Source organism: Pollachius pollachius, assembly GCF_949987615.1.
Source record: "Pollachius pollachius genome assembly, chromosome: 8".
In the NCBI taxonomy this organism is placed as follows: domain Eukaryota; kingdom Metazoa; phylum Chordata; class Actinopteri; order Gadiformes; family Gadidae; genus Pollachius; species Pollachius pollachius.
In genome coordinates, this window is record NC_136941.1 from 15307877 (window position 1) to 15334601 (window position 26725).

General features: G+C 44.1%; 4 protein-coding genes and 1 long non-coding RNA gene across 9 annotated transcripts; 2 read left to right on the forward strand and 3 right to left on the reverse strand.

Moving 5' to 3' along the window:
* Positions 1 to 5: 5 nt before the first annotated feature.
* Positions 6 to 2815, forward strand: mbd4 (methyl-CpG binding domain protein 4). The gene is made up of 7 exons (XM_079742567.1): positions 6 to 505; positions 628 to 1436; positions 1544 to 1609; positions 1757 to 1891; positions 2012 to 2161; positions 2331 to 2434; positions 2529 to 2815. The coding sequence occupies exons 1-7, from the start codon at positions 318 to 320 to the stop codon at positions 2601 to 2603; spliced, it is 1527 nt and encodes a 508-aa protein (XP_079598693.1). The 5' UTR covers positions 6 to 317; the 3' UTR covers positions 2604 to 2815.
* A 318-nt stretch (positions 2816 to 3133) lies between these two features.
* On the forward strand, positions 3134 to 4764 carry LOC307079268. Its single transcript, XR_013812040.1, has 6 exons — positions 3134 to 3334; positions 3438 to 3574; positions 3676 to 3803; positions 3940 to 3999; positions 4219 to 4408; positions 4643 to 4764. It is a non-coding gene; the product is annotated as an uncharacterized lncRNA (long non-coding RNA).
* Positions 4696 to 10857, reverse strand: creld1b (cysteine-rich with EGF-like domains 1b). Of its 2 annotated transcripts, none has more exons than XM_079741485.1 (11): positions 10714 to 10857; positions 9320 to 9446; positions 8819 to 8901; positions 8509 to 8619; positions 8289 to 8380; positions 7944 to 8123; positions 7733 to 7828; positions 7538 to 7621; positions 7093 to 7188; positions 6853 to 6993; positions 4696 to 6390 (listed from the first exon to the last, which is right to left on the reverse strand). In XM_079741485.1, exons 2-11 carry the CDS (start codon positions 9434 to 9436, stop codon positions 6170 to 6172), a joined length of 1221 nt encoding a protein of 406 aa, XP_079597611.1. In that variant the 5' UTR covers positions 9437 to 9446; positions 10714 to 10857; the 3' UTR covers positions 4696 to 6169. The 2 variants fall into 2 exon arrangements, with proteins under 2 accessions (XP_079597611.1, XP_079597610.1); XM_079741484.1 differs by having other exon boundaries at positions 10590 to 10857.
* A 194-nt stretch (positions 10858 to 11051) lies between these two features.
* LOC307079266 (interleukin-17 receptor C) lies at positions 11052 to 17510 on the reverse strand. Of its 2 annotated transcripts, none has more exons than XM_079741483.1 (16): positions 17095 to 17510; positions 16587 to 16614; positions 16263 to 16397; positions 15880 to 16002; positions 15664 to 15764; positions 15368 to 15476; positions 15224 to 15265; positions 14056 to 14189; positions 13892 to 13954; positions 13744 to 13801; positions 13411 to 13661; positions 13246 to 13296; positions 13078 to 13129; positions 12849 to 12944; positions 12723 to 12761; positions 11052 to 12632 (listed from the first exon to the last, which is right to left on the reverse strand). In XM_079741483.1, exons 1-16 carry the CDS (start codon positions 17215 to 17217, stop codon positions 11815 to 11817), a joined length of 2223 nt encoding a protein of 740 aa, XP_079597609.1. In that variant the 5' UTR covers positions 17218 to 17510; the 3' UTR covers positions 11052 to 11814. The 2 variants fall into 2 exon arrangements, with proteins under 2 accessions (XP_079597609.1, XP_079597608.1); XM_079741482.1 differs by having other exon boundaries at positions 11056 to 12632; positions 15880 to 16008; positions 17095 to 17508.
* Positions 17511 to 18278: 768 nt separating this feature from the next.
* On the reverse strand, positions 18279 to 26403 carry LOC307079471 (interleukin-17 receptor E). Of its 3 annotated transcripts, none has more exons than XM_079741835.1 (17): positions 26166 to 26403; positions 26039 to 26054; positions 25417 to 25521; positions 25276 to 25326; positions 25052 to 25129; positions 24859 to 24961; positions 24221 to 24360; positions 24023 to 24091; positions 23854 to 23920; positions 23494 to 23672; positions 23336 to 23383; positions 22926 to 22971; positions 22666 to 22817; positions 21724 to 21792; positions 21394 to 21445; positions 21158 to 21268; positions 18279 to 20963 (listed from the first exon to the last, which is right to left on the reverse strand). In XM_079741835.1, exons 5-17 carry the CDS (start codon positions 25052 to 25054, stop codon positions 20119 to 20121), a joined length of 1884 nt encoding a protein of 627 aa, XP_079597961.1. In that variant the 5' UTR covers positions 25055 to 25129; positions 25276 to 25326; positions 25417 to 25521; positions 26039 to 26054; positions 26166 to 26403; the 3' UTR covers positions 18279 to 20118. The 3 variants fall into 3 exon arrangements, with proteins under 3 accessions (XP_079597961.1, XP_079597960.1, XP_079597959.1); XM_079741834.1 differs by having other exon boundaries at positions 21158 to 21265; positions 25232 to 25326; XM_079741833.1 differs by having other exon boundaries at positions 25232 to 25326.
* Positions 26404 to 26725: the final 322 nt, after the last annotated feature.

Sequence of the window (26725 nt, forward strand, 5' to 3'; positions counted from 1 at the left end):
GGTTGTTTACAGAATGATCAGGAAAGAGCAAAGCAAAAGCTATGTCTGTTCACAGCACCATGAACAATCCCATTGTCAAATTTCAGAGCTGAGGAGATTGAGGTAGGCATGCGTTCGGATGTAACTGCATTATAAAGGCGCATTTACAACTAGATACCTAGTTCTTGCATTGTTAGGATGTTCGATATTCGATCTGGGATTCTGAGCAGTCTACTTTTCCCATCAATAGATACCATTAAGATGCCTAAAGAATAGACAGCCCTATCTTTATTATATACCCCTGTTACAACCAGGAATATAAACAATACATAACTGAAATGGATTACCCGATGGCTACATGCAATAGTCAGTGGGACAGTGACACAAATAGAGACATTATAAATATTCAGACAGACAAGGATGAATCATCATCACATACTTTGAGAATGCCTACCGGCTGGACAAGAGTAGTGAAACAACGGAAAGCAGGCAAGACAGCAGGCAAAATGGACGTCTACATTACAAGGTAATTAAATTGGTTCAGATCACACCTCAGATCACATGCATCTATCTAGATGCATGTTAAAAAAACCAATAGAAGATTACAGCTAATAACCTTAAAATAATAATTTACATCTACTCCTACAGTTCCCAAGGGAAGACATTCCGGTCCAAAGCATCTTTGCAAGCTTTCCTTCTGAAAGATGGAGAAGGAGGTTTACATATAGACCTCTTTGATTTTAGCACCTCTCAGGGTGGGGTGAGACACACATCTCTGGCTGTTCCCGTGGATAAGAGGCAGAGAAGAAGAAAGCTGGAAACAGGTGCCAAAAAGCTGGAAATTAAATCAGAAAGTTTGACTGAATTGTCAGATCTGCTAAGTAAAACAAACAGAAAACAAACTTCCCCGACCAGAACTCAACATCAAGAAGCCATTGCATCCAAGCACACTTTGGACGTCTCGCCTATAATCAAAGAGGAGATCGAAGAAAACGCAGAGAACGTTGACATTGGTACTGTAAAAAACATGCAGGTATTTTCAATGGGAGGGCGGTGTGATGCTATGAACGCCGGGGAATGTTTAACGCAGTTTGTGTCTTTAACATCGTTGGGTGATTCTCAACCGGAAAGTAACCTTAGTGGTCGGCTGAGGGAGAAGCTCTTCAAACCGTCTGCTGCTCTGACAAGCCAAGCAAATACCTGGCAGAGGCCGGAGAATACACAGCCAGGCCCCCTGCCTCTGGCTGTCATTGTGACTGTTGATGTGGCCGGCCAGAGAGAGAGTGAAGCTGAGACCGAGCAAGGAAGGTATGAGGAAAAGATTCCAGTGGAAGAAGAGCTGGAAACTCAATCTGAGTTCCAATGTGCTAATAGCGAGAATGAGAATGTGAAGGAGGAAGTGTCCTTGTCACCTGACACGCCCGATGAATGCTGTTCACCAGCAAGAGAACCCCAGAGTATGTATGATCTATGCACTTTTGTGCATGTCATATGATATGCATATGCTGGTGGCATTAAAAGCATACCTGCATGAGGATAATTCTTGTTGTATGTATTTAAACAGAGTCCAAAATCTTGGGTGACAAACGAAAGACCAGCCCCTATTTCAGTGGTAAATCACGAAGAGACGGTAATTGTTACTGAATAAATGTATGCAAATAACATAATTGAGAATACTAATGTCAATATCAGACGTTTTTTTATTTCTATATTTTATTTTTGTGACAATTTTTTTTTTTAAACAACATCGTGATTGCCCTGTCTTCTCATATTGTAGTTCTCAGCCCACCAAGGAGAAAAGCTTTCAAGAAGTGGACCCCCCCACGCTCCCCATTTTACCTGGTGCAGGAAACCCTGTTTCACAACCCCTGGAAGCTGCTCGTGGCCACCATATTTTTAAACAAGACCAGTGGTGAGTTGATCAATACGGGCGGACAGACAATAAACGCATTCATCATGTAGTACTAGTTCAATTACGTTTAAAAGTCAGACGATATTGGGTTGATGTATGATCTTTATTATTTACCTTCAGGAAAAGTGGCCATTCCGGTTCTTTGGCAGTTCTTTGAGCGTTACCCATCTGCTGAAATAACTAAAGATGCAAATTGGAAGTCAATTTCTGAACTTCTGAAGCCACTTGGCTTGTATGAGATCAGAGCCAAAATAATAATTCGCTTTTCAGGTAAAGCTTTTAGAATTTTCCCACTGTCAAAATGTTGCATGCTAAATATTGATCAAGCACATGTGGTCACACTACTCACACAAACCACACTCACAACTGTTTGTTTTTGACCCTACAATATCAAATAAAAGCAATAACCATATTAATCCCTGTGCTTTTTCTATTACAGAGGAATATCTAAGTAAACAGTGGCGCTATCCAATTGAACTACATGGAATAGGAAAATACGGCAACGATTCCTACAGGATCTTCTGTGTGGAAGAATGGAGAAAGGTAAGTTTGTTTTATTACCAGTGGTTTACATTTTCATTGTACAAAATAACTTTCTTAAATCACACGTATGGATTGTTTTCTTGTAATATCTAAGGTCACCCCTCAAGATCACAAGCTGAATAAATACCATGCCTGGCTGGTTGAAAACCACAAGGAGCTGGGCATATGAGGCGGCACAAAGAAACTGCTCAGTGTTTTAATTTCAAAGCGACAATCATTATTCCAAATATTGAATACCCACACTGACTATATAACCATGTTTAAAAGTTGTAATGTTAGAAGAGTGAGTTGCTTCAAGTTAACAGGTGCAATGTTCCTGCTTCCATAAATGCTAAAGTAATTATGTTGAATAAATTATGTTGAATTAAGTATTTATTAATATCATGATGTTGTGATGTTTATTTAACCCCCCCCCCCAACCCCATTTTTTCTTACTCCATCAATCCAGTGTATATTTCTCTATTGGTAGATGCCGACCTAATCACACAGTCTCCTAATCACACAGTAGTCTGTTGTTTTTGCTGGAGTCTAGAGTTTTTTGTCTGTCTTTTGTCAGAGGCTATTCAACTTAAAGTCCGCCCTGCTTACTGCTAACAATGGGGCTGGAGGTAAAGTGGTAAAGTGTGTATTTCCAAGGCAACTGTTGCCAATGCAAAACACTCAAGGACAACATTCCACTTAACAAACACATGATTAACTAGTACTGTATGGACTGGGATTATATGCATTTATTTTTCATGCATCCTTATAGGCTACACAAGCCGTTTTCTGGGATGTATGACGATGTAGGGTTCAAAAACGAGAATAGAGAGAGAGAGTTGGAACGCCTGTTAGAAATGGAAAGAATGAAACTTCACCGACTGAGGGACACAGCCGGCTTCAACTTCACCATGAAACTACGTAAGGAAAAAAAACGTTTCAGCTGCATTTAAATGAGTTGAATCTCTGTTTAGATCGTTTTAAATTTGTATCGGTTGACCGTGCGCTGTTTACATCACCGTAGCAGGCATTTGCTCCGCCTCCACTCCGGTGATTATTCCTCACAGCTCACCTCCCTCACGCCAGAGTCGGTGCCTGATGGTCACGTCTTTGGCGTTGCCAAAGATCTCACATGTAACCCAGTCTTGGAAAGACTTTCAGGTGAATCGAATAGGTCGACCACCAGGCTGAAAACTACAATGCATTACTACTACAGCCCTCTCGATTAAAGATCAATTATTTCCATAATGCTTGGTCTCCAGAGCCTTCCCAGGCTGAACCCTCTGCGTCCCCCGCTGGTCCCTAAACGCACCGTATGCCTGGAGACGTTGGCTGTCCACCACCACAATCAGCAGAGGTCCCTCTGCATGCAGAGGAAGGAACACTACACGTGAGTCAGTGTCTGTGAACTGCTCTAATCCAGTCTGATTGTCAGGCGAAATTTAAAGGGCGAGAAGAGCTTTGCTTTCTTTGAAAATAGGCGTATGAGTCAGTGATAAACGTCACCTCTTTTCCTGTTCTGACAGGTATCATCAAGGGTGGCGGAGACCTTTCTATGGCACCAGCAGTGAGAGAGAAGATTATCGGTATAAAATAGTCTGCCCCCCCCCTAACCCTAACCCCATTGATTAAACAAGCTTCGGGGTCGTCTTTCATCGTAGGCCTACACCTGCCATGTGTTCCCTACTGCAAATAACAATACAATACCGACCCTGTGACACCGCCTTTTCACTGAAATTCTATAGGGAAAATCTTTTACTGTTTACTGATGGGAAAGAAAACTGAATGTGCTGTCCTTTCACCAGGAAAGAGATACGAGAGCAGCTGAAAAGGCAGATAGAGGAGAAAGGGGTTGGGTTGAGGCTGCAGCTGGCCAGTAAAGTGAAGGAGGCTGACTACATGCGCGATGAGGAGCGCCGCGCTGTGACCAGAGACAGAGAGGAGCGCATCAAACACAACAGAGCGATGACGCTTTACCGAGATGAGAACAAGAAGGTATAAACACTTATATCTCAAGGATGATCATGAACACACGCTTACGATCACAAAATAATTCCTGCACCGGGAAGTAGAAAATTATTCAAGTTTCACTTAAGGTTGCTGTAAGGGAATTAACCGACTTCTCCACTGTGTGTGTGTGTGTGTGTGTGTGTGTGTGTGTGTGTGTGTGTGTGTGTGTGTGTGTGTGTGTGTGTGTGTGTGTGTGTGTGTGTGTGTGTGTGTGTGTAGCTAATGGAGCAGACATGGAGAGACAGAGCACTAACCCGATCCCTCGGGGCTCTGGAGGAGAGGGAACTACTGCGCTTAAACCCCATTAACTGGAGTGGAACACTGAAATAGACTGAATCTCAACACATCCACTCTGATCGAGATGCATCTTTTTGGCAGATGGGACAGACTGTGTAATTGCTGATGGGTGGGTTCTATTACCCCATTATAATTGGACACAATGAGACCGCACTCCAAGTCTCATTCTCCACAGTGCTGGGTAATTGCATGATAACGTTTAGATTTTAATAGAATCAGTTTGTTTTTTGAGGATTTTCCGACTTCATTGATAGATTGAGAAACATGCCATTATAGAGAATTTCTCAGATTATGTTTAAAGATTTTATTGAAAGTGCAAAAAAAGGAAATATTTAGGAAAAAATGAGTCAAAGCTATTTAATTAAAAGGGAAATTATAGTTTGCAAATGATGTTTTTGCAGCAGGGAACTGAGCCTTCTAGTCTAATAAAGTGGGGGGAAATCACAATCAACCAAATAGCTTGATGGTTTCTAAAAGTCATGGCTCACATAATTCTGTAAAATAAAAAAAGAAAGCAGAACATTTGAAAACATATCACAGTATTCAATTCCTCCCAAAAAATATTCTTTGAAACTAATGTCCAGGAAATAAAAAAGAGTTTATGTCTTGCATTAAGGAGTGCAAATACATTTCTAAAACACACATAAACGCTCTAGTGTTAACGCTCATCTGGCAGTTTGATAAATAAATTAAATGAACATGCAGCAGTCGATTCTCGTCCTGAAAACCAGATAATAAATAAACAAACAAAGTCATTGAAGTACCTTTTCACATGCATTCATAAAAAAAAAGCAAGTTAAAAACAATGGAAATTAATAAAACAGTTCTTCATAATGGATGGATTCCAGAGTATTTCAAGGAGCTTGCTTTGAAATGATAAAGGCTCAACCCCACCCAAGCAGCAGGCCTACATAGTGCAACACCTTACCCAGCAACACCATATCAATAGCTCTACCATTCATTCTGAGAATGCTTCGGTTTCAAAGCATACAGCCAAATTAAATAACGATAGGATTGACATGATAAATGCTCGGGACGTTCATATTATGTGAATAAATAACTTTCTTTCTTGTGCAATATTTTCCCACAGATGTAAAATGAAAATGCATAATAAATGTGTGACAATCAGTGGTGGTGTGATTGATTTCTTGACCCCTGCTTTTTGCAATGTTGAGGTAGGGGATCAAGTTCAATTCCATCATTTCATTGCATTGCGGTCGTTGCCAAGTACTCCTCCAATGCTCGCGGCTACATAGATATATTCTCCTGCATAGCCTGAGTTTTTGATTCAAAATTATCAGTCCTGTATTTCTAACAGCAGTCCAGGCAGCATTCAAGTAACTTCCCAACCGGAAAGCAGAATTCTGATTGGCTAGTACTGCGGGAGTCACCTTTACCTCTTGCCTGGTTAGCATTCCCATGTTTCCTTTATCTAACCCAGGGCTAGGACTAGCGTCCCTTCAGAAAGCCGTCAAGCATGTAATCTCCCTTTTCAGTGAACCAGTAGCCAGCCATCGCCGCCACGCCGCCGATGAAGATGGCGGTGAAGACCATGTCTCCCTTGGCGGCGAGGGTCGCCAGCGCACATATCACCACGCCGAAAAACATCTGCTGCAGCACCAGCACCTCGTCTTCAGTCATATCGTCGAAGAGACCTTTCTCTGGTCCCGCTGGGAAAGTAGACATTACCAAATTAACAGGGGCTTTCTTAAAATGCTAGTTCTTTGTTTGTTGTTGTGGAATTTGAAGTTGATGTTGAAGCTGGAGGCACTTTGTTGAGATGTATGATCGCTGAAATGTATGATGAAGAAATAAAATAACTAATTGAATCTAGCTAATGCTGGGGGGATGGGTATCTCACCTCTAGGATACTATAAGAGATGTAATGGCGCAAGACATTCAGTGATTAACTTTCATTCTCTAAGGTCAGAAATGCATGTGCCCCGCAAAGAAGTTCTACCAATGATGTCTTTTCGATTCATATAGCCATTCTTTTTTTTGTGTATGGTTGCTTTGATATTGTTCTTAGATGCACTTATAGTTGGATAAAAGCGTCTGCCCAATGGCTAGCAGCAAATTGACCAATGTTTTGTGTCTGCCAGTGCATACCACGACCATACCATAGCACTTACTGGGTAGCTTGTTCTCCACACAGATGCTGTCTCGTCGGATAAAGCCCTGAGCGCAGTCACAGTGGAAGGAGCCCTCCTCGTTGGTACATGCCTCGTTCAGCCCCGGACACGCTATCGCCCGTTCGCTACACTCGTCTATGTCTGCAAGAGAGGAGGAGGCAGGAGATGATGCACATTTATCAGGGGGCATACTGAAATATTGAGGAATAGATGTGGATCAATGAATATTATGTCACCTACCAATACATTTGGATCCTCTGAGCCTGTAACCGCGGGCACACTTCTTACAGCGGGCCGGCCCGCTTCCCATGCAGCCCACACACGCTTGGTCACAGCCTGAATACAGAGAATATCATACAGATATTTCAAAAAATTTGGGTTATTATTTAATGTTGCCATAATAGATTCCCTTCTGACTATATAATTTTAAAATCTTACAATTTTCATTTAATTTGTACAGTTATTGTCTCTATACAAATACGGTCTAATACTGAGCAGAGCTGGCATGATAAAGAAAGAACAAAAGACACATTGTTTTGTCTTCAAAATAGCACTGCAATCAATTCTCAGGTCATGTCATCGTGTAAACATGACATTCCTGACCTGTGCTTCAGGAAACCAGTGACTTGACAGCTTGACTGACACGTGTGAGCCGATAAGGTGTGTGCGCGGCACGAGAGCTCACCTCTGCACTCGTACGACCCATCGGTGTTGTGACAGTAGGTGTTTGTAGGGCAGCGCGCCAACTCGGTGCCACATTCATCAGTGTCTAAAGGAGACGATGAGGGCAAGGTAAACAACCTGTGCCCCTTCTGACATGACATATTAGCGCTGCAAATGCGTGGGTGAAAAAGGAGGAGGGGAAAGAGACCACACTCACCTACACACTTGTTGTCATGGAGGATCCAGCCTGGTTTACAATCCAGGCATTTGTAATCCTGTGGCCCCAAGCATTTATTACATGAATGGTAGCAGGCTACAGAGGGAGCGAGAGAGAGAGAGGAGAAGTCTTACAAGCAGTGCAGAACACATCGCCAGATAAGGAGGCCGTCTTGGATCCTGAGGGAGGGGGGGCTGGGGGGGTTAGTCACCTGCACAAGCTGCCATGCTGTGATTAGAGCTCTTCTCTCTGTAGTAGCCATCCCCACAGTTCTGGCACAGCTGGCCTGAGTATCCCGGGTCACAGACACACTCTCCGTCCCCCAGACGGGTGCCCTCGCCTTCACAGCGGCCCAGGCCTCCGCACACTCCCCCCGGACCGGAGAGACACTCTGCCACGCAGGAAATCACACACACACACACACACACACACACACACACACACACTTTACTCTTATTATAACAATTTGTGTAGAGATTGAGAACTTTGATTAAAGTGGATCTATGCAATTACTGAAAAAAAAGATACAATAATATAGCATGTGTTTTTGTGGAACCTTTGCACTGAGGGCCATAGCGTCCTGGTGGACAACAGAGTCTCAGTTCCTCGATGCACAGCCAATCAAAAAGGTCGGGGGCCTCCTGCTGTCTACAAACAGAAGGACCGTCATTGCAGTTCATATGTGTTGAGGGCACAGTGATACGTGCACAACATCAATATCAGAAGCGCTGCATCCACGTCATCAAGAGAGGTAGAGACCACACAGCATGGCCTACCTGTGGAACCACCACGTCTCCACCTGGTCCTCGATCTGCTCCAGCAGCTGGTTACATTCAAAGTCGGTCTTCTCACACGCACCCTCGACAATCTCTAGCAGCCTGGTCTCACTGAAACACGGACAGCATAACATAGACTCAGACATCGCAGCGCATGTGAAACCAACAAAACTAAAATAAACTGTCACGTCACGTCACAAAACATGGACACATGACGTAGCACGATTTTGATGATGAAGGGAGTTTGACGGAGGTCCATGAATGTGTCCACTTAACAAAGTAATCTTGAGGGAGTAGACCTTTCTCTTACCTGCGTGCATATTTAGCTAGCTTCTCCTCCTCCCACGCTGTGTTGCCACCGCCAAAGTTCTTACTGGACGTTACCTCCAAGCCCTGAGGAAAGTCAAAAGGAGGTTGAGTAGAAAAGTAGAAAATCATGTGCAAGATCACAATCGATCATACAAAAATCATTTGAGTTATGCGCTTTTGGCCAAACCACAGTGGTTCGGACCTATGAGGAACTACATGATGGACGGTGATAGACAATTGGTTCCTCCAGTGACAGTAAAATATTTCTTATAAGGTGTACAACTTCCCAGATGGATCTTTGTAACAAACCACCTGGCGCTTCAAGTAAGGGCAAAGGTGAACCAGAATATAAGGATTTCTAGAGAAATTTTCCCTGGATGGATTGACTCATGGTTAGCCCCGTTTTACACTTGAGAAGTATTTGTAGTTTAGATATTTTTTCAATACCTGCATTAGAAATGTTATATAGTGCAGGTTTGAAGAAGTTGAAAAGATGAGTTACCTTAATGAAGCTGTCAGTAAGTTTGTGGCAGGTCTGGCATGGTGCCGTCTCTACTCTAACCACAGATAGTTCCCAGACGAGTATCAGTAAAGGCAGAGAAGACCAGTCACACCACATCGCTCCTTTCCTGTTTGGGAAGTCACATCAAGGCATTTAACAAACCCAAGCATACCATTACAGGGCATAAAAAACAAGACGTTCTTTATAGAATGAAACAATGAATATGTTGTTTAGTAAGTAAGGTGACTGACCTATTAAAAAAGTATGAAATCTTGTATGAAAAGAAAGTGAGAAGCGCTGAGTTTCAATACTAGACAATCAGACCACACTTTCAACATAAATCAACAAAACATTATGTTTAATGAAGTGTGATAAGACATTGACATGATGTTCTGTCACTTTCTGTCAGTATTTTTCTAAATACCTCATTCAGATAGGTTTTGGAAAATTCCCATATCAAAACATTATTGATGGTGTGCTATAAATAAATATAAAGGAAAGAGAAGCAGTGTGTCGAGTCGACTCTAGTCCGGTTATACGGCTCACTAGTTATAAACCGATGAATAGTGAGAAACAATTGTTTTCATTAGTTAACAGACTTTCCTCATTAGTTTAAATATGTTTCTTATTATAATTTGAGGTGTCAACGAATAAGTAGGCCTACTGCTATCCAAAATTGATTTGTCATTCATCTGTTGGATCTGACTCCCAACAGATTCATCCAGGAGATGTTGAAATCACACCGATCCGTCTATTTGCAATTTCGGCGCTAAATCACAAATCCCTTGTGTATCATTCCCGTACCCCCCAATGCCCACATTATATAATATTTATCATAGTTCCGGTTAAGAAACGCCCAAGCAATTTCCGAAGTTGCATAAATGGGTTTAAAAAAAGGGGACCAAATGTAACTTTGATTTGAGTAGATGCTATCAGAACAGCGTCCAATATACGTTGATGTAATTTATATCCACAAATCTCCAACTGAGAAGCGATGGTCGGGGCAAGGGATATCCTGTTATCAACCACAGAGCCAGCTCAGCATCAGCACCAACAAGCCTATTAGCCTAACCAGCATTACGCTAAGATCAGGTAGCTGCTAACCTGGGCCGATTAGAGCTTGTACAATTCGAATGTTAGCCCGAAAAGGATGTCTACATGTTGTAAATACAATATAATAATCGCATGTTGAAGAGCTGTGTGAGCTATATTTGACACCCATAGTTGATGTTAGCTAGCTCGGTCTCACAACCGGCTAGCCTGCTCGTACCTTGGTGCAAAATGTGCACGTCGTTGAAACAACTGATGGCCAGATTTCTCGCCGGTGGGACAATTTCACGTCTCTAGCCAAACCCCCGATCAAAGAATCAAGAGTTTCATGTTATAGCGGGCACCTTCATGAGCAGGAGGGACTCGGAAGGATGATTGGAGCTGGGCTAGATGAACACACAGCTCCTGTTGGGTGGTTGTCCTTGTGTTCCTTGCAGCTGGGCTGCAGCATGATAGGCGCCGCCCAAGTCCGCTGGGGATTCATTTCATCCACCAATCGCTACCACTCATGTGAATCACAATGTCCAGCAGGCCCATGTTGAACTGTCACCGTGTTGATAAGGAAGGCATATTAAACATGTTTCCATTTTGGTTAACTTAAGATATTTTTTCTTTTCATAGGTGGGCAACAACTATGCTGCACAGGCGAAAGAAAATGTCTTACTAAGTATTCGAATTGTATTTAATAGAAAACAAAGGCATAATCATACAAATCGAATATATTCTCAAAATGACGCAATCCCTGACGCAGTCTTCTCATTCAATGAGATGCTAAGAGGTAACATTAAATTACCGGTGGTTAAAGCATTTGCACTGTAGGACAAAGAATAGTTCTCTCCATTGAGGTATATCCATCGCACTGAGCAGGAGACTAGTGTAAGTTATTAGTTGAAGCCGTAGAAAATACTGCTATTGCCTTAACATATTAGGTAGCATACCTAATATGTTTAAGCAACTTAAGGTTTCATAAAATCATACAGCATCATTTAAACTTATTATAACTTATTATTTCGTTTCAGGTTACACTAGTGTTAACACAGTGTACTTGAAATACACACACAATGAACTCTTAGTAGCAGTCAATCATTTGAATACAAGTATTTACATAGAAGCATGCTATGTACACACACATAAATCTTCATCAAGTAAACTGAAACCAACATCCAAGATCTGAGGATAGCCGAGCAGCATACTTACCCGCAGGAACGACTTAAAAATGCCTTGTTTTGTTATTGAGACATGCATCTACAGACTATGTCTGCGGCTCATTAAGACAAGGGCCAAAAGTACAGTCAAGATAATAGCACCAGTGTGCAGAATACTTGTTTGTTTTGATCTTTGGAAGAAATTTCAACAAAAGTTTCAAAGTCTCGTCCTTTAGTCTCGCCCTCTAGCTCTCTTGCTTCCTCGCTCTCTTGCTCCCTCGCTCTCTTGCTCCCTCGCTCTCAGACCCAAGCCAGCCCGGCCTCCTTAGGGCCAGGGTATGGGCTTGAAGGAGGGGTGGTGGCATACGGCTGCAGGGGCACTGATTCCAAGGAATCCTCCTCCCCCGGCCCGACACAGTCCTGGGGCAGCCCTGCCAGCCGCAGGACGGTCACCCCCGCCCCCGCGAGTCCTCTGGCCAGCCCCCTGGACGCCACCCTGAGCGTACCCGCCTTCTTGCGTCTCGCGGACGCCGACGACTCGTGCCTCCCCCCGGCCAGGTCCGTCAGGAAGGCCAGGCTCTGGGAGGGGAGGCAGTGCAGATAGAGGCCGCGGAACAGCTCGGGCAGCGGGCGGTTGGAGCCGGGCGCCTGCGGAGGCAGAGACTCAAACTGCACCAGGAGGAAGCGCTCGCCGGCGCGGCCCTGCATGCAGTCGGCCAGCACGCAGCTCAGCGAGGCGCCGAACGCGTCTACGTGCTTGGAGGGGAAAGGGCTACCCTTCCCGGCTTCCTCTTCCTCTCCCTCGCCGTCCCCCCTGCTCACCCTGCTCTTAGCCCCGCCCTTCTCCCAGCCCTGGCCACCCCACTCGTCCGCCCTGGCCCAGGCAGCCTGGGTCAGGGCCAGCACCACCTTCCCCCCCTGCCTCTGGACCCGGTCCAGCTGGGAGTGGAGCCAGGGCACGGGGCCCATCCCGCCCAGCTCCGTCTGGCTCCAGAGGTCGAGGGACACGCTGAAGCCCAGGGCCTGGAGGGAGGAGCCCAGGCGGGACAGCAGCACCGGCAGAGCCCTCTCGCCGTCCGCTTGGTGCAGCAGCACGACGTGGCTCCCGGCGACCATGCCTGTACCAAGAGGAAGGCCGTGCATCATGCAACTATCTTAGCATGCCAGTATGTACTGGTCCTGTGCAGAGTCAGAGCTCTCCCTCTTACCTTTGACGTCGCTCTCCTTAAACCATCTCCGAGCGTACCCTATGGGAGGAACCGAGTGGGATTTTAGTTACCTTGTTAAGAGAATGTGCATTAGCAGTAGCAGGAGGGAATTGTTTTATGGCTGACCTTTCAGCAGTCCTTGGAGCAAATATGCCCCGAGTAAAGACATGCACATGAGAAGGAGGCCGAAGAAGATAAGCAAACTCCATCTCCATCGGGGCTCTAGGAATGAGATGTGAAAAGTACACGCAATGAATTTTGAAGTAAACAATATTTATAAATAATATATAAAGACAATAATAAATGCGTGATAATAATTTGAAGTTGTCAAGGACAGTCAAGGTCAGTGTCATACCCGCAAAGGGACAGTGTGGTTCCAGGTTTGAATGAGACCCATGTAGCATGACCTAATCAGATAGCACCAGAAGAGTATCTTAAACATATTGCACTGGTCAAAAACAAAATGCAGGCATTGATCAGCTATATATTTATCACATTCAGGAAAGGAACAGACAAAGATCACCTGAATACAGAGAGTAGGGTGCGATGACATGTTCACAAACTCCCCTTTTTTCTGTTGAGAAAAATAATTGATACATTAAAAAAAGATTTGGGTTGCTCAATATGATTACAGATATTCCTTTGACCAAATGATTGAGATATTGGATTGAGATATTAGTTATGTTACCCAATGCTCGTTGACTGTGGCTCTCCAGCCATCATCTGTGTGGTTGTACAGACTCTGTCTTGAGCCAGTAACCTCCTCACAAACACCCCCTGCGGAGTCCTTCTTGCAGAGCCACACTTCTCCCTTCAGCCTGCAGGGGGCAGTCACATTCCAGCTCAACGCCGTAGCCTGCCTTGTGTTCCCATGGTTACCTCTCACCGGGGCCACGGACATGGACACAGTCACATTGGTCTGCATTTTTTCAATAATTCCTAAATAAAAGATAGAGATAAAAAAGGTTTGATACAATTTAAAAATATATTTTTAGCATAAAACCAGGTAGAATGTCCTTACCTTGCAAGTTTTTGAAGGGACAGGATCTCCTACGAAGTGGCTTTCCCTTCAACCACACCTGTGTCACACAAAAAATAAGGTTATTTTCATCTTCAAAGTGCGTAAAGGTTGTGTCATCATAGCAGATACCCAACAACCAATAGGCTACCTGGAAGCATAGGCACGGTGCTACAGCATTTGTCGCAATGTTGATTTCTTTTTGGCCCTTTGGCTGAAAGAAAACAACAAAAGACATATTGTTTCACATAAACAACCTTGTTTTGTACTATCTTGAACGGTGAGGGATTTGAATGATTGGTGTTTGGGACTCACCCATTCAAGAACCTCTCCAGGCATTTCATTCCAGAACTTTTGGTACAGGACTGTCTCTGTGCAGGGGTCGGTAATACCCAGTCTAAGGATGATCCGATCTGTCTCATTATCAGCCACAACCTCGAGCTTGGGAGCTACGGGTAGTTAGATGACAGTTGTACATTGTCTTACATATTGACTATTGCCAGATTTCTATTACATTATTAGGCCTATATATATACTAATCCTTATTCATTTATACCTAATACTTCAGGCCAAAAGCAACACACACACACACACACACACACACACACACACACACACACACACACACACACACACACACACACACACACACACACACACACACACACACACACACACACAGTACAGTACTGTGTGTGTTTGGTTGTTAAAGTTTGGGCACCGTTCTGTGTGTCTATGGCAGCTAGCCAAGGACAGATTTCTACTTTGAGGGACATTTATTGTGAAACTACAGTTTATGTAAATAATTGGGCTGTAAGTAAATATTTGGTCTTATTGGTCTCGGCTTTACTTTTTGTAGATTCACAATTTAGATCTTGTTTAAACTGCTTTTATTGGTTTAAACGTTGATAGGCCTAATCAAATTGCTTTATAATAAATGTATGCTGGACTTTAATACTTAATACAAATATACCTCAAACTTGATTTGAGTCATCACAGTATCCCTAGACACATTCTGTTGTTCTTGTACATTCATCTCAGATTGCATTTTCCATCAAGGCTTTATTTTCACCAACCCACGTCCAGTAAATTTAATTAACCAGCACGTCAGGTGGTAGCATATCAAGTGGATCAAATACAATGAAAAAAACGCAGAAGGAATAAGGCATTGCCACACTTGGCAAGCTTTTCAGCTAAACCTTACATGATTGGGTATTTTATGTTGTATTATGCTATAACACAGAGGGGTCAATCACAGGCTGAGAATAGCAAGTCATTTTATTAATATAGTGTTATACAAATCACAACTGATTCAGTACCAGTCTGTAACTCCCACCTGGGTTATGCACGGCTGCCTTAACCATTGATATGTTAAGCACCTTTTCAAATGAGGCAAATCATTGTCGTTACTCTGAAGGAATCTAATCCATACTTGTACAGGCCACCTTCTATTATACCCATTGAGTTTATGTTCTCTTCTTACCGTGACAGTCCTTGACACTGGCGTCTAGGTTGAGGAGGCACACTGTAAAAAAAAAAGAAGAACACAATAAGATGGAAGTATACTCTTGTGACTAAGCATGTTTGATTGTGTTTCCGCTTTGTTGCACTATGTCACTCATCCCACCTTCTTCTAAGGACGGAACCGTCAGGTTGAAGCCCTTTGTGGATCTGGAGTGCACCTGAACCACAACAGGACTGCCAAACTTCACCTCCTCCCTCAGCATCAGCCACAGCTACGGGACAATGTACACACAGTAGGCCAGGAGTCAACTGTGGGAGGCTTGTGAATCTGCATTCGCTTTCTCAGCAAACACACAGCTGAGCTACTCAAGTGGAACTGGATGACTTGAGTAAATAATGATACAGCAGAAACTCAGCGCCGGGGCACTGAGCCCTGTCTGGGGAAGGAAAGAGCCTTACCCTGCGCTCCGCCACGTATTTCTGAAATCTCTGGACAGGTCGAAACTCCACCGCCTTGCAGTAGCCGATGCCCGGAGAGCTCAGACACACCTTGACCAAAGCTGTAACACACACACAAACACACAAAGTCTAAAATTGTATTTCTCTCTCACATTAAGCTTGTGTGAATGTGTGTAACCTTGAGAGCGTGTTTGTCGTTTTTTTGTCTTACTATACCTGTTGGGTTGGATAGCCCACTCACTCCACCACTTCCCTCTCCCGGTTGTTTTGTGCCAAATCTCTCTTCTTCGTTACTAGGTTCCATCAACTTCTCTGATTCCTGCTTTTCATGTTCCAAGTCTTCACCTGACATCAACCATAGCAATGAGTCATCTGCCGCAAAAGTTTCCCTCAGATAGCAATTACAGTTTGGGTTGACTAAAACCTCACAACACAACACCAGCAAGGATTTATTCAAAAAGTAAAAACTGTGGAAGTCAAAACAGGTCTTATTGTAAATTTGACAATTGACATATAATTGATTAGGGTGGAAATTAGTGTCTCAAGGGGGAGGGGGAGTATGTTTGTTGTCTGTGTCCAAGTGAATATCCGGAGCCTACCGTGGATTGCGATTAAGATTTGCAGGCAGGGTTTGCAGTCCTCCCTGTCTGAGCAGCAGAGCACCAAGTTGAGGTCGACACGTTCAACGTCCACTGTAAGCTCCTGGTCCTCAAAGGGAAAACTGTACAGAGATACTGAGGAGTGCAAAAATAGCAGACACAATCAAGTCACTTTCCTACATTTGCTGATATATTAATATCAATGTAAAAAACGACATGTCACTTGATGCAATACGAGGTCTTATGTGATCTAATAGGAGATTTTATTATAATTGTTATAGGTTTGTGTTTTTGGAACATAATGATATTATTATTGGGCCTCACCATCTGTCACTGTGCAGTCAGTCAATCCCTTTGAGGAGAAGGAGCAAGTGTGAATAGTGTACACACACACGCGCACACACACACACACACACACACACACAGACACACACACACACACACATTAAAATACATGAACAAATAATTGTATTCTTGGAATGATACTCTTACATCTACAATTACTTAATTCCAATGACCGTTCAAGTCGAGGATAAGCCTGGACACTGGGATCAGTAAAAGTAGACTGCCCTCTGAGCTGAGACACAGTAGTAAATTATAAATGGACATTGATATTTCTCTCGCAGTCTCGATGTCGCACGAACTTTACGAACAATTAGAACAGTAAAGACGACTTTAAAGTAGTTGTTTTTTTCCTGTTATTCAAACTCTACGTTTCTCAAGTGAAACTATGATGGACGTCATTATATTAACTGGTGATCAAGTACAAATATGGCAAACCCGTGCGCTACAGGCTAGGCTACGCCAATGAATTTATACCCCCCGCTGTTACCTTGCTGCATATTAACCTGGATGCTTGGTCCACCACATCTAGCCCACCCCCCGTCGAGAACAGCAGCAGGAGAAACAGTGGTGGTGGTGGAAGACAGTGGAACGGCGGCGCGCAACGAGCCATTCCTGTCCATATGCTTCTGGCTGCGGTGCGTCCTGGTCCTACGGTCTCCCGGAGCCTCGCTCGCTCCGATTCAATCCCTTTGCCCAGTATATTCCCTTCATCCAGAAGATAACACAATTAAATGTTTCTGCCCTTAAAGTTCCAGTCGATCACAACGCCATGTCTTCTTCTGAACAGATTATAGCAACAGCATCGGCATCTGGAATGTGACAACCTTGGCACTAGCTCTGTCGCGCTGTCGACTTGACTATGGTCTGGAATGACGCTGGAGAGCTTCCTGATGAATGGCACCTGAGTGACGCAATGTCTCCTACTTGCAGAGTGAGACTTCGGAAACTGGTGGATCCGTGAAGGCGCGGAATGCTTTGCGACAGCTACTTGATTTATAATCTAGGCCTATCATCGTGGTATTCTTCTCATATATCGGTGACTGGACCCTATTCTGCATTCAAACCGCCTAGTTAGTTTTGGGGTGCCAGTCGGTCCGAAAAGTTCGGAACCCTACAACCAACACAACTATTGTGATGAATAGATATATTTTTTAATGGCATTGTCCAGTGTGTTTTTTGTGTTAAATATGAATTTTGTATAGGAATTGTTGTTTGCATCACAGTGATTTTTTTAAATTTCACTTAACAATTGAAACGTGCTATGTGATCTAACCTGTCGTGTAGGCCTACGACTGTCATCCCACATCAGACTGTGGCGTTTCTTTCCAACTGTCTATGCAGGCCAGATTTAAAGATATGTCACATTACGATACCACACTGTACACTTTGTTTATCCCAACGGGGAAACTGCATGGGTCACCCTGGGGTCATGACATACATGTGTCCATAATATCTGAGTGGGCACGTCGTAAAATAAGAAAAATTCTAGGGACCCATATTCATCACATTTCTGAATGCACCTTTAATAGCATCTCTCCTATCAGCCTTACTCCACGGTCCCTGGATAATAAATCAATAAGTCTGAAGCGTTTCATTTGTCAGTGTTCTGAAGTGGTGGCATGCCGATACAAAGGACATAACCCAAGCTGTCCGCAATATGAATGAGTTGAGTTGAGTTTATTGCCATTAAACACATCAGATAAGACTTATGTTTTCATGAATGGGGCACTCCAGGGAAATGCGACTAGGAAGTCAGATTACCCAAATGCTAAATCAAAGGGCCTCTTCGATTGCTCCTATAGGCCCACAATACATCACATTCCAAGAGGCTCTGTGCAAAGCACAAAGTACAACATTCAAATGTTAGTAAGTAAAAACAATGTGATTAAACAATGTGTTCGTAATCTAACCAATACATTATTTTTCTCTCCCTCAATGGTGTTATATGGCAATTTGAAATACATTGACAGGAAGTGTGTGTGTGTGTGTGTGTGTGTGTGTGTGTGTGTGTGTGTGTGTGTGTGTGTGCGTGCATGCGCGTGTGTGTGTACACACTATAAACCATCATGGTCAAAAGAATGTCAACAAATTACTTACAAAATAACCTCGATGCAGTTAAAAATCTTGCTCAACAAAATTAAAACATTGTCCGGACACATCTCAAGGGTGACCCACCAACCCCTCCCCCCTCCATCCTGGAGACTGGAGGCCTGGGATGCTGCCTTTCCTGGCTGAGGTATCGGTAGCTGGGCTGTCTGGGTGGGCTGGGGGGGAGGGCCAATCGCCTGGCCAGGGCAGTAGCTCCACGGAGCTCCCGGAACTACCTACGGGGAGGCCACCCTCCCCGTAGGTAGACAGGGCTTTCCCCCATCTCCCTCGTGGAGCATGGGGCCTTTGGCTCCTGTGCTGGATGGCCGAGGGGTAGCTGATCCCGGGCTGCTGCAGGCTGCATGCAGGGGGAAGTAGCTGCAGACGGTTGCCGGGCTACCTCCCTGTCCTCTGCTGGGTTCCGACACACTGTTGGAGAAAGGCCTGGTGCTGGGTGGTGGCTGTCCGTCAGCACTGCTGGGGGCCAGTGCGTCCTCAGACAGCCCTTCCGTGTCCTTAAAAGTCTGGAGAGGCGCAACATCGGGGAGAGGTAGAGGTGGTAAGTAAATAAACATGCCAATGGTGCACTACTGCCACGCAGAAGATCTGTTAGTTTGAGAGTGTTCGTTTGGGAGACGCCTGTGAACAGTAAGGCACTCATTGTGCAACATGTGCGCACTCTCACCCAGGCCATTCAGACTCAGCCGGATGAGGCCGCCTAAACCTGCCAACATACACACACACTCACACAGAAGTTAAGTAAGCATGAAGATTATTTACACAGGCAAGCTGCCTGTATTTCTTTCGGTTTCTATCTTCTTCTTCAGATCAACGTTGAAACAAAGGGATCCGCCATCATGCACATCATGTGGCATTGATGGATTGATGGATGTGAGCGTCCTACCCACCCAACAAGCCTCTCAAATGTGGAGTAAGACATATACTGTGCTACAACCGACCCGCAGGTGTTCAGTATAGATCCACATGTGAAGAAGCCATAGGCATTGTCAATGTCTATTTGCTAGGCAAATAACCACATATTTACTTATTCAAAAAAAAAGGCAAAACAAGCGGTTAGATGTCACCAGTGCCAGATTGTGATGAATAGCTCTTTGATTAGGTGACTGTAAGCGGCGCTGGTCGTGGTTTAACAGCGTCTCTTTGGAGGGCTGGCTCGTGTTACACGCTGGAGCAGTTTGGTGCCGTCACATTGCTAGAACTTGAGACGTCACATGCCTGTTGTCCCCAGGGTGACCCTTCACCACATGCATTCATTTGCTCTTGTTTGATTCCCTGTTTTGGCGTACAGCCAACACAATGGTCAGAGAAACCTGACCTGTCCAACATGGAGCCAATATCCCTTTCCATCAAATTATCTCCAGATTTCACGGCTCATTTGTCAAGTCCTCGTGTTTATCTGGGACTATGGCAGCCACGTTTTCAGTTGGTGGGACAGTCGTCGTGCCAACCACAGCAACAGTACTTTGGAGCGCAGTCTGGGCCAGCAGTCGCACCCTAACTCCTCCCAGTTTGGTCCCGACGCGATGCCCCCTAGTTCCTGAATCAGGCCCCTGAAGTCCCCGGGGAGGCTGTATCGCGGGACCCCCCGGAGCTCGTCGGGGATGTCTCTGTTGTGGTTGAGGCCGCGCAAGGAGATGAGCACCACGGGGTGGCTCCTTCCCGGCTCCCGCAGCACCCCCTTCAGGCGGGCCAGGGTGGCCCTCAACACCGGCCCCGTGATCGAAGAGCCCTCGCTCGAAACGTCCGAAGGATCATCGCCCTCCAACAGGGCGTCCTTCTCCGTCCCGTACGTTAACGTCCTTGCTATCGTTCTCCAGCCTTCCTCCCCCTCCAAGGCGTCCGTCGCTTTCCCCCTCTTCGCCTCTACCTTGCGGGTTCCTTCTCGTTTCCTCCTCTCCGTCTGAGTCTCCTGCTCTGTTGTTCTCTCAAAGATCCGCTTGGCCTCGGGGCTCCACACGACCAGCACCTTGCCCTGGGCCCGTTGCACTGCGTCCCACTCTCCGTAGAGCCAGGGGAGCGGGCCCAGGTCAGCCACCCTGTTGCCGGCCACGGCAACGGGGTGGCCTGCTTCCCCAGTGCCAGCTCCGGCGCCAGCCTGCCTGTTGGAACTCTGGCTCCACAGGGCCATGCGCACGGCGGCACACAGCTCCCCCTGCAGGATGGAGGCCAAGGCGCAGGCGGCTGAGACGTGGGCGGGCTGTCCTGAAGAGCACACCAGCAGAACAGGCTTGTGGATCGACAGCCAACCTGCACATGTTGGCAGGAGATAGAAAAAAGGCAAATCAAATGATGTTATTTTTCTCTCATGGTTGTATCATAATAACGTAATTATAATAATATTATAATGAGCAACTACCAGACTACGCATGCAAGTCTCCATTTATCGGCAATGCAAGGAGACATTGCATTGTAGAGATACCAAAAGTGTTAAGAGAGCTGACCTGTTGTTCCACTCTTGGTGACCTTGTACACAACAAAAGCCAGCAGCGTGAACAGCACTCCGATCAGCAGGGCTGCCGCCACCAGCATACCACTCCTCCAGTGTGTGTCTGCTAAAACAATTATCACCGCATTGCATCTGGGTTCCTGGTTTGCACATCCATAGAGCACCGGTTATGTCTTAACTGCAGGTGTAGTTGATGGAAGAGGTGAAATGTACATCTGGAAGGACACTCACATTCAGGGCACAAGATTCTCTTCCCAAGTCGAGCCGGTGCTGACTGCCACACCTGTAAAAGAACACACATTTTGTCCATGTGGTTTGATTGCATGTTAGGGTTTAGTCTTGCACACACATGGTGTTCATGTGGGTTATATGCATGCTAGGGTTAAGTCTTCTACACACATAGTGTTAATGTGGGTTGAATGCAAGCTAGGGTTTTGTCTAACACACACAGTGTTCATGTGGGTTGAATCACGCTAGGGTTTGGTCTAAAACAGGCTACATTTGCAATAGAGGAACAAATTGGAAGAAGAACCCTATGTTTTGGGATTTGTTGAGATATACCTGCACACACGGCCTCTCAGCGATGGTATGAACAGGAACATTTAACTGCAAGTCACCCTTGCTCCCATCCTGTCAATACAAAACACTGGTTAGTATTCAGTACCAAGGAATTGGCTAGGCAAAAAATATATTTTCACCAAGGGGAGATCAACCGCACAGCATTTTATAATTTGCACATGTAATAGTTCGTGAGATAGCCATGCCGATGTTTTAGATTTTTTCAATTCACACTGGCAGGAACGGTGGTATGAGAGATGTAGATACCATCAAAATTCAAAATCGGTTGCAGAATACACCCTTTTTTCTTGTGTAAACAGTACTTATTTGTGTTTCAACTGTCAACTATGTTCCTCACTGTTTGTCATTCTGAGACTAAACCTTCAAGGCCCCACATTTGCATATGGAAACATATTAATGGGGAAAAGCAGAAGGAAATGGTGGCTGTCACACAATTTTTTAATAAACAAACCATTTTGCAATGTGGATTAAAGAGCTGTCGAACTCTATTGGACTAGAAAGATTAACGTATATTGCTAAGGGCAAGCGGAAAGACTTTAATAAGCTCTGGGAACCATACATGGATGTCATGACAGATGAAGACATTAGATTCACGTAAAAAAAAATCTTTATTTTTGTGTATATAAATTTACTATTTTTTTATTTTTTTTATTTTATTTTATTTAAGTAATTACTTTATTGGTATCCTTATTATGATGGTGCAAGTGTCTGTCTGTGTATGTTGTTAAAAAAAGATTAAAAAACGACAATAAATATATTCTTAGAAAAAAACAAAAAAACATTTTGCTTAGAAATGAAACTACCATTATTAGTCTAAAATTGACTGGTTAAAAAGATAAGGTTGACAGTTGAGCCTATGCCTCCTCGCTCTCTCACTCTCTTTATCTCTCTATATCTCTCCCTCTCACCCCCTCCCTTTCTCACCATTGTCCCTGAGTAAGTGTGTCCTACGGAGTGACAGCCGCTGTGCTGCAGGATACAGAGCTGAGCGGAGAAGCTAGCTGAGGCGTTAGAGGTGAGGTGGACCGACATGCTCCTCCCACCAGGGCCTACATGGGCCTCCCATTCGCTCTTATCTGTGCAAACGACCAGAGAAAACACGTTGACGTTGTAGGCAGAGAATGACTGAATGAGCACAGTAGGACTAGATAGGGAGGGACATGAACGATGATAGATGATCTCACCCGATTTGAAGGGACAATGGACGTGACTGTTGTTTTTTATAGAGAACTATGAAATGGAAAGAGAAGCATTTCAGACTCAAACACAAAAGGACAAGATGCATAATATGGGCACATGCGCTCACATATATGCACAGACGCAGCATTGACCGCTGAACCCGTGGCTTCGATACCATATTCAAAAGGCCAAGATTGGCCTGTAAACAGATGCAAGTAAAAGTGGGAGCTGCGATTTTTCTGGATAATAAGCACTTAACCAATAACAATTCTCAGTAGAAAAGTCATATTTTACATATATAAAACAAGTAATTGAAAATCGTTTGTTATTGCCTATCCAATAGGTTGACGTATGATCCAAAGGCCAATACATCGTCCATATATGTCTACACCAATTTGCATACACACATGCTCACCTGCAGACACATTTGTGAGTGCTTGTCTAAAGTTGATATGTTGTACAACTGTAGAGCAGACAACAGGGATAAGACATGGTCAGAAAAAGGGTTACACAAAAGGAAAAAAATATCCCACAATAAGACCCCATCCTCATTACTTCCGTCATACCACTTACTAGACTTGAGCTATTAATCATCGCCAGCCTTGAGTTCAGTATGGGCGTGCAGAGGCCTGTGTCGTTTTTCCAACAGAGGGCGGCAGAGGGCTTCAGGTAGCTAGAAGGACACCGCGACGTCCAGGCGATGTGGTCCGTGTACAGTTCAAATTTACTAGAGAGCCAAACATCTCTCACTCCTGCATACACATGCATATACACGGGCACAAACACAAAGACACACACACGTTTTTTTCATCGAAATATTTAGTGAAAAATAAAGTTGGAAGTTAAGTAAATTACCTTCAAATAAATATTTAAATAATAATAGTGGTTGTCGTTTATACAACTTCTTGTCACATGAAATGTGTGTGTGCTCACCTTCCAGAGAGATGTTTGTAAAAGGACACTCCATGACTCGCTTGGCATCAGAGTGTGTGTAATACACCTGTCCATATAGACACATGATAGAAGCGGTCATGACACGTTATTCATAGACATTTAAAATAAGCTTTAAAACAATCAAATGCTTAGTTCATTTACAACTCACCTGTACACAGACACAGGGCAGCAAGTACGACACATTCAGAGTCGCAGACAGAGACTTTGAAGGATCAATCTAAAATATATAAATAACAATACAAATATAACAAATTGATATGAAACACGTTGACACACAACAACTCCTTTACACACAACATGATTATGGTGTGATGATATGGACAGATAACCCTCCCCTGACACTTACAGAGATGCGTGAAGGTTTGTTGCACAAGTTTTTATTGATGCGGTAGCAGAGTATGGTGTACACTGAGGGCCCCGGGGCCAGGGTCACATTGACCAACCTGGAGCCCGGGGCCACAGACAGGTGAAACTGTGGCACTGGAGCTGAGTTTGATTAACAGAGGGGGACATTTTAAGAAAGAAAAAAAACAGTCAAATAGGGAATGTTTCAAAATGAATGACAAAATATCAATCAGCAAAAGCGTGTGTTCAATATTTTTTTCAACTTAGGAATGATTCAGCAGAGGGACGTGTGTAGGAAAATCTCTTTGCAACTTGTATGAAAGAGATAGTAAAAGGGAGTGTTTGCAAAAACATCCGCCTGAGCGAGTCACACTCGGCCAATCATGTTGATGTCTTGATGTCTGAAATGTGTCTAAACCAATAGAGGGGGCAGGTAAAAACACCTGGATGGGCTAAGCCCCCTTAAGACCTTTGTGGCACTGGGCCTGTATCAGTGTACTGTACTCTACATCCTATTCCCTAAGGGTATAATGGCTGCTGACGGCCCCAGGGACTAAAGGGAGAGACCGGTAGCACGGAAGAGAGACACAACAGCAAACAGATGGCGGACAAAAATGACGATAATAAGGTTTGTCATACCTGGTACGTTGTATTTTTCAGTGTAGTTTGTTGAACCTATAAATGACGCGGACACGGTTGAGCCAGCTTCGGCCTTCACACATGAATAGTTCAGCTCCCACTGCTGAAAAAAAACAGTATCATGGATCAAACCACCACCAGTATTAGCTGGATTCTGAGTTTGGAGAATAGGAACGGGGAAAAGGGTTTTCACCATTGTGTGATGTTTTTTGTAAGGGTTAGGGGGACATATTCTTTGATTTGGTCTGACATGGGGAGCCCTTATCCTCCACTGAAAGCAAGAAAACAAACGATTCAGCTGATATTATTATTTTCCAAAGTTCTTTTTGAGAATGACTTTTATTTCATTGCAAGTGAGAAGAGAATGTCCAACCTTAATATTGTTTGGGCCAAACTTCTTGATGGTAATATGTATACCTGATGACAGGATAATAATCCTTCTCGTATGGTTTGTTGTATGGTTGAAGTCTAAAAGAAAGCAGAGACCCAACAAATGTTGATTTGAAGCAACCAAAAGAAACCTTTCTGAAAGACAAACGTTAGATGATCTGCCTGTACCTTCGGGTCGAATCCGAATGTGCATGCTGACACACTGAGAGAATCGTCGAGTCGCCAAAGTCTCAGTGGAGGAGAACCTCAGAGGAGATGAACCCCATGCTCCAGCTGACCATGCCAAAATAAACAGTACCACAGGTGTGTAGCTTTCAATCATTCACGCCACTACAATACACCCTTGATGTGTGTTAGCATCTGATCAGCAGATAACCACAAATTGCGGTTGGATAGTGTCACTGTGTATAACTATGTGAGGATTTTCTGCATGAAATGTCACATAGAATATCACAGCTGACTTATTTTTGTTTATTACATTGTTTGTATTTTCCTTCTTATTTGTAACCTCCTCATCTGGCCCCACTATAGAAGTAATGCATTACTGTGGTACTGGAGCCCAGTCCCATGCCCTCTTCAAAATCACAAATATGTTACAACAAGTCATGAGTTTTAATTGTGCTGTATCTGTTAATAAGGTTTTAAAACCAGAAGGGTTGCACCGGTATAAGGCACATTGATAGGTTCATATACTATATAACGGTTTTCAGGAACAAGTAAACAGCAGGCGGCCAAAGCATTAACATGTATGAACTCCATACGGATTACACTTAAGGCACTTTAAACTCACCATCTTCATTCGGAATCTGAAGAGAGGGCGACAACAGCAATACATTATTAAACTATAACGATGCAAACAAGCATAGTGAAACAGACAACAAACACGTGTCTGAACCATGAACCCCAACTCGACTCACCTCACATCGAATCCCCTCCGCAGTGAGGGAGAGCCGCACAAAGCCCAAAATGATGAACAATGACAGATACCTGCCAGGACACATTGCAGGCCTACGATTAAAACAAATAAATGTTGAATCCTTAGATCTTGCGAGTGGCACCGATCGTTCTTTAGTTACGAAGCCTTGTCTAAAAAAGCGGAATTTTCCATTCCATAATGGTTGACAGGGCTAGTTACGATAAGCCCTGCAGGTGAAACACGCCTCCTGTTTCCTAGTATTACTAACCCTACTTACAAGACTGACGGGACGGCTAGAGCAAGCAGGGGTTGTAAGGAAGACTGTTTTCCACGCATTCTCTACAATTAAAAGTAATTTCATTTCATGTCATTACTGCGAAAAAAATATGAATTATCATTTATCCCATTTCATAAAAATGTTATTTAAAATCATGTTTTACTACATTTGAGGGATTCCATTTGGCTCCTTCACTCCCACCTATGATGTTGATGTTTCACTACAAGTACAATATTAACCATAGGAATTCAACTTTAGAGAGGTTATAAGCAAGGTGGCTGTAC